This window comes from Microtus ochrogaster, unplaced genomic scaffold (assembly GCF_000317375.1).
Source record: "Microtus ochrogaster isolate Prairie Vole_2 unplaced genomic scaffold, MicOch1.0 UNK56, whole genome shotgun sequence".
Taxonomy (NCBI): Eukaryota; Metazoa; Chordata; class Mammalia; order Rodentia; family Cricetidae; genus Microtus; species Microtus ochrogaster.
Genome location: NW_004949154.1, coordinates 2,057,730 through 2,064,422, shown reverse-complemented (window position 1 = coordinate 2,064,422; position 6,693 = coordinate 2,057,730). Strand labels below are relative to the sequence as shown.

The 6,693-nt window shown below is 39.4% G+C and overlaps 1 protein-coding gene across 1 annotated transcript in view; it reads right to left on the bottom strand.

The window, feature by feature from the left end:
- Positions 1-6,693, bottom strand: part of Patl1 (PAT1 homolog 1, processing body mRNA decay factor) — a 33,500-nt gene that overhangs the window by 6,935 nt on the left and 19,872 nt on the right. The window contains exons 13-16 of the mRNA XM_005369676.2: positions 6,036-6,095; positions 3,742-3,890; positions 2,342-2,501; positions 244-399 (exon numbers count right to left, since the gene is read on the bottom strand). Coding sequence (XP_005369733.1) covers positions 244-399; positions 2,342-2,501; positions 3,742-3,890; positions 6,036-6,095 — 525 coding nt within the window. The remainder of the gene's footprint in view (positions 1-243; positions 400-2,341; positions 2,502-3,741; positions 3,891-6,035; positions 6,096-6,693) is intronic.

Here is a 6,693-nt window from a genome sequence, read left to right as displayed (position 1 = left end):
GGATCTCTGTGAGTTCGAGACCAGCCTGGTCTACAAGAGCTAGTTCCAGGACAGGCTCCAAAACCACAGAGAAACCCTGTCTCGAAAAACCAAATCAGTGTTAAGAACTATTTTCTCCAAACCACTGTTTGTTTTCTAGCCTTTGTTAGTGTAATGTAATTCCTGAGTCGAAGAAAGCTATAGTAATCATAATTCTCCTAAATCAATGCCACACAAGCTGAGGACACTGAAGGACAAGACCACCTTGTTCTGGAGCACAGCAGTGAGGTGAGGATTGGAGGGTGCTGGTGCAGTTGCACTTTGAGGTAGGTTCATTAGCTGTTGCAGAAGGCTGGTGACAGTCACTGAAGGAAGATGATAGAGGAGAAGAGAGAAGGGACTCAGTAAGCATGGCAGCACCTACAAAACATAAACAAGAGTATTACCTTCTGCCAACTGTCCCTTTACTTACCTCCCAGCAGGATACTCACCACCATATACAAAATCATTACGATACTACTGTGTGTCAGGATATTTGGCTATTGTGGAAAGGTAGGATAAATACTTGACTCTTCCTTTTTAGTTTTTGAGATGAGTTATTGGCCTAGCACTCACTACAAATGATGGATATATTTTTGGTATTATGAAGTCATTAAATGAAATCTAATTCAGTCTATTGCTGTAATTTTTCTTTCTGATGTTAAGTATACCACTTCTGACAAATAGGAGTCACTCAGATTGCTATATGTACCCCTAGTAACGTATTAGTTACTTGCTTTTTTTTTATAACAATTTTCATTCTTAGATAATTTTTATCTTATACTTTATTTTTCTTCAGATAGAATTTATTTATTTTTTTTAAATATTTATTTATTCATTTATTATGTATACAACATTCTGCCTCCATGTATGCCTGCATGTCAGAAGAGAGCGCCAGATTTCATTACAGATGGCTGTGAGCCACCATGTGGTTGCTGGGAATTGAACTCAGGACCTCTGGAAGAGCAGCCAGTGCTCTTAACCACTGAGCCATCTCTCCAGCCCACTAGTTACTTGCTTTTGATGTAAGACCAGGATTAACTGTAATCCCTAGCCTCACATCTGGAACCAGCAAGAAAATGGATTTTGGGGACACGGTAGATTATTTTTTAATTGAATAGGTTAAAAACTCAGCACATGCATGTACACATATGTAAGCATACATATATACAAACAGAGACGGGGGAAGAGAGAGCATAAACTATAACTCTACACATACATATTTTTAGGTTAGTCTCAAATTTATGGCAACCCCTCTCTCTTAGCCTCCCTAATGTGGAAAAGTTAGGCATGAGCTACCATATGCAACTTTTCTATATAGTTAACTAAGTGTTCTTTATTAGCAAGTAAGCTTCATGAAGGTATTTTTGAATTCCTAGCTTCATTTCTGCGACATAAAATGGTACCTGGTATATAGATGTATTAAGTGAGCATATGGTAAATGTGTAAGATTTTCCCAAACTTGCTTCCACTGACGAATTTCTGTGAGATCATGATCGACACATTGCCCACTGCTGCATTCTCTTCTTTTGGCATTTATGTTTTATTCTCTAACATAAATCTCAAATCTTGAAAATTTTCCTCCATTCCATTTTTCATTCTTGGAGTCTCTTAAAAATGTACTGGTATTGGGGGCTAGAGAGACAGCGCAGCTGTTTAGAGAGCACTTGTTGCTTTTACAGAACAACCAGATTAAATTCCTAGCATCCAAATGGTGATTCACAAACTACCTACTCTGACCTCCATGGATACCAGTTATGCACAAAATGCATGTAAACACCTGTGGGCAAACTATTCCTAAATAAAATTTAAAACATCTAATCAATTTTATAACATTTTTTTTTAAATTCTGGTACATTTTTCTAATGAGATTTAAACTTTTCATTTCTTTCTGTAAATACTAAAATCTCAAAAGCTACAGTAGCAATTTCCAGCTCTTTTGTGTTTTACATTATATAGGCATATCTTCTGCACAGATAATTCAGTAGTTACTACTCAATCTGTAGTCAACTACAATGTTTCCTTAGAAGTATCTCGTTGTTCTGAGTCCCATGCTCAATAATACTATTCTTTTAGCAATTTCTTGTCTTGAACTTGAAAAAGTACAAGAAATTTTGATAATCTTTGAAAAATTATTACAAGAATAAACAGGGATCTTTTAATCAAAAATTTACCTGTGGGTTACCATTCAACTAAATCTCCGGGCTAACAGAAAGCTACTGACAACAGAGCAGGGAGAGATATTTTACATACACAAAAGCAACTAAAAGCCAAAGTTTTCAACTTGACACGCCTAAGAAAAGTTGCCCTACGTGGTGGGTACCTCATCTTGTGCGTCCTTCTTGATAAGGAAAGGGAGGTTCCTGGCAGTTGCCATGAGAATGTCAGCTGCTTGCTCTGTGGAGAGGAAAGGGAGAATGCGGGCAACCATTCTCTTTCCTTTTCGGATACACATGATCTGTACGAAGTGGTCATCGCTTGGCCTGCAAGAAAAATGCCACCTGATGTCAGTAAGGGCAATATAGAAAACCCACATTAAAAAAAAAAAAAAAGCAACCCTATTTTCATAATCATCTGTATTACCAATATTGAGAATTACTCTCCAATTCTAACTAAATAATAAAAAGTAAAATTAAGTTTTACAAATATATTTCCCATATTATATATAAAATGTGATCAAATTGAAATAAGTAAAAATTAAATGTTAACTTGTAAGTGTTAGGAGGGCACATAAAATTTGCATGGTTTTATAATTTGACTTTTTTCACCTTCCTTCCCCGATATGAGGAATTGAGTGCAGAGCCTTCTGCATGCTAGGCAAGTGCTCTACCACTGATCTACAGCAATCTCCAACTTCAGTTAACCTCTTAAGGGAACCACTTTTCTCCATCAATAAATATGCTTCAGTTAAGTGCATTTAATGGGTACATAACATGCCTATCTAGGGATAAACTACACTTATCAGACCAACAGCACAAAAGTGTGCCCAAAAGAAGTGTAAGTTCTGACTCAGGAGAACCTGAGTGACAGGAAAGGAGCTGTCAGCAGATGTGGTCCTCTTACATTAAATATTTGGGGTTTATAGGACATTATCACAACTAGGTTTGCTTCAGACAATGAGCAGGAGAAAGATGACAAAGAAAGTCAAAATTCTTCACTGGAAGATCGAATGGCTTCCACATACACACTAGAGTATGTCTACAGATGGAAATCCCAAGAAAGTACAAATATTGTTAAGTGCCAGTTTAGCAGGAAAGCAAATACATATAGATCACAAAGTTGAACACACTAGTAATTGTACTCCAGATATAACTTCTCACCTCAAAACCAAAATCCAGTAACGATCCCTCTTATCTGCAGCACTAGTACAATCCTAGTAGACACTGTATATTGTTGAAAAAATGAATCCAATAAAGAACTCAAAAGGATTATGGAATGTTTTACATGAAGTAGCACCCAAGTGAGGACAAAAAGAAAGATACTAGTATAGTATGGTGGCCCACACCTTTAATAAGGACATTTGGAAAACAACTGGATCTCTGTGAATTCAAGGTCAGTCAGGGCCATGCAGTGTGCCTCTGTCTCAGAACAAAAACAAAACCCAGGAAAGATAGATGCAATGCTTATAGAAATGATGTGACAGGGCACACCACAATCCCAAGTATGTGGAGTTTAGTGGCAATGGAAGAGGTCTTCCCTTTCCTTAAAGTGCACAGTGCATACCTCTCTTGTCCAGGCAATTTGCCCCTCAGGTTGTCATACATGCTACAGATTTTGTGCTTTCTTTCATCCACCAGGGCAGGCCGCTCTTCTTCTAAACTTAGGAGATAGCGTCTTTCATAATCTTCCACATCAAGGAGTAAACTATAGGTCTAGGGGAGAGACAGAACAGGCTATAACATGCTGGGTCAACACCACAGAGTATTAGATAAGCATCGTCATAGTTTAGGCCTAACAAGTAAAAATACAAGAGTATAATACAATTTTTTTTTTCAAGACAGGGTTTCTCTGTAGCTTTAGAGGCTGTCCTGGAACTAGCTCTTGTAGACCAGGCTGGTCTTGAATTCAGAGATCCGCCTGCCTCTGCCTCCCGAGGACTGGGATTAAAGGCATGCACCACCACCGCCTGACTAAAATGAGTTTTTAGAAAAGCCAGAGCTTGAGTGTCAAGGGTTTCCCTCCATCTTTTAGTACTTTCTGTATGATGCAGCATTTCTACTTGAACCCAGAGGTTGCCAATTAGGCTGAACTAACTAGCTAGGTTGCTCCAAGGATTCTGTCTCTGCCCCCCATATACTGGGAGGATTGCCATATTTCCCTGGCATTTATGTGGATGCCGAGGATGCAAACTCTGTTCCTCAAATTTATACAGCAAACATTTTATCATCTTCTCCAGCCGTGATAATCTGTGTGACAGATAGGGTCTCACCACGGAGCTCTTCTGGAACTGACTCTTTCTTTAGTACTCACATTTATAAACTGACTCGGATTCAAATCTACCACACTGGATTCCTGATAAATATTTACTAATCAGGCCATTTTTCTTTTTCTTTTTGGTTTTTCGAGACAGGGTTTCTCTGTGGCTTTGGAGCCTGTCCTGGAACTAGCTCTGTAGACCAGGCTGGTCTCAAATTCACAGAGATCCGCCTGCCTCTGCCTCCCGAGTGCTGGGATTAAAGGCGTGCGCCACCATCGCCCGGCTTTTTCTTTTCTTCTTTGGTTTCTTGAGACAGGATTTCTCTGTATAGCCATGGTTGTGCTGGAATTAGCTTTGTAGACCAGGTGGACCTCAAACTCACGGAGATCCATCTGCCTCTGCCTCCCAAGTGCTGGGATCAAAATTATTTTTTATGTACATTGGGGTTCTGCCTGCATGCATGTCTGTGTGAGAATGCCAGATCCCTAGAACTGGAGTTACAGACAGTTGTGAGTTACCATGTGGGTCCAAGAACTGAATCCAAAGTCCTTTGGAAGAACAGCCAGTGCTCTTAACCACCGAGCCATCTCTACCCTGACCAGGCAATATTTTAAATTTAACTTTACAGGTGTCAGCTAGTGATCTAGCACTCTGCAGGTAATTCAATTCATTTGCACACTCAACCCCCAAACAAAACTACTACAATCATCCCCATGAAGAAACTGATGACAGCATAAAAGGTTAAGTAACTCAGCTTCGCGTTATAGACTCAAAAGGGCTGGTTTGTGCTATGTTCTAAACCACTGTGCTCTAGGTAGCGTAGTGCGGTATGTATGCAGTACTGCACTGTGGTAAGCATGCTTTACAGACTGTTTATATGTATCATTATGTTTCCCTTAGTCCACAGGAATGCCTAATAAGTGCTATAAAACTAAATTAGTTCATGGAACAACAAAACTTTTACTCTTATTTTTATTAGGCTCAAGATGACCTGGGTTGATGAGATGGCTCAGTGTGGTAAAGTCTGATGGCCCGAGTTCAATCCTGCAGGCCATGCGTTGGAAGGAGCTGCATGCTGTCTCCTGCAAATTATCATCTGACTCCCACACAAGGGTTGTAGCAGATACAACACTGACACATGAGATAAACATATGACCTGCTCAAAGATAATCATCTATTAGCTGAGTAACTGCGAATAAAACCTCAGCGCAGTGTTCTTCCCAGGTCTCCAGGGGCAAGGTATAGAACAATCACTGCCAGAACACTCTGGTAAACAACAAGCACTCAATACAAATTAATTCTTAGGTAATAGAAAAGAACATGTGCCAGTGAGATGACTCAGCAGATAAAGGTCCCTCCCCCCAAGCCTGACAATCTGAGTTAGAGCCTTAGAGCCTATATGGTGGAAGGCAAGATGCCACCCCTCAAGTTGTCCTCTGACACACATGCACAATGCCACCTCCAATCATAAAATGTAATTACAAAAAATTAAAAAAAAATCAAAGAACACTGATTTACTGCTCACTTTTTTACTCTTGAACACATATATTTGATAGTTCTTTAAATTGAAACTTAATATAGAAATAGATTCTATTCTTACTTTCTCAATTATGACAAGGGTTTTCCTTCTCTTGTCCCGAACTTGTTTTTCTTTTGTTTCCTTAAAAAAAAAAATTAAAGTTATTCAGTACAAATTCTTTACCTCTATTAAGAACATTTAATCAAGAATGCACCTTTAGGTTTATTGGTGAAAATACTTGAGAATACAGACTCCTTAAAAGTTAACAATTTAAAATGACAAAATTATGAAACAAAGGTCATTGACTAAACCAGCTCACAAATTAAGCTAAATTAATAAATCTAAAAACACAGAAATAATGTTTTATGCAGCAAACAGAACTAAACAGGCACTATTTGCAGCCAGAGGTATCAGATCCAAAGACTCCTGCTATTGCAGGCCCTGTGGCCGACTTGTAAGTAAAGGCTTTAGAGCCAGCAGGAGAGCTCAACTGGTTAACAGTGCCTGCTGCACTGACCATCTGAATGTGATCCCTGAGTCCCTGTGGCAAGGAGAATCTCGGAAAGTTGTCCTCTTGATTTCCACAAGTACACCGTGGCATGTGTCACATACACACCCCACTTTTTTTTTTTTTAAGAAGGCACCAGCCGGGCGATGGTGGCGCATGCCTTTAATCCCAGCACTCGGGAGGCAGAGGCAGGCGGATCTCTGTGAGTTCGAGACCAGCCTGGTCTACAGA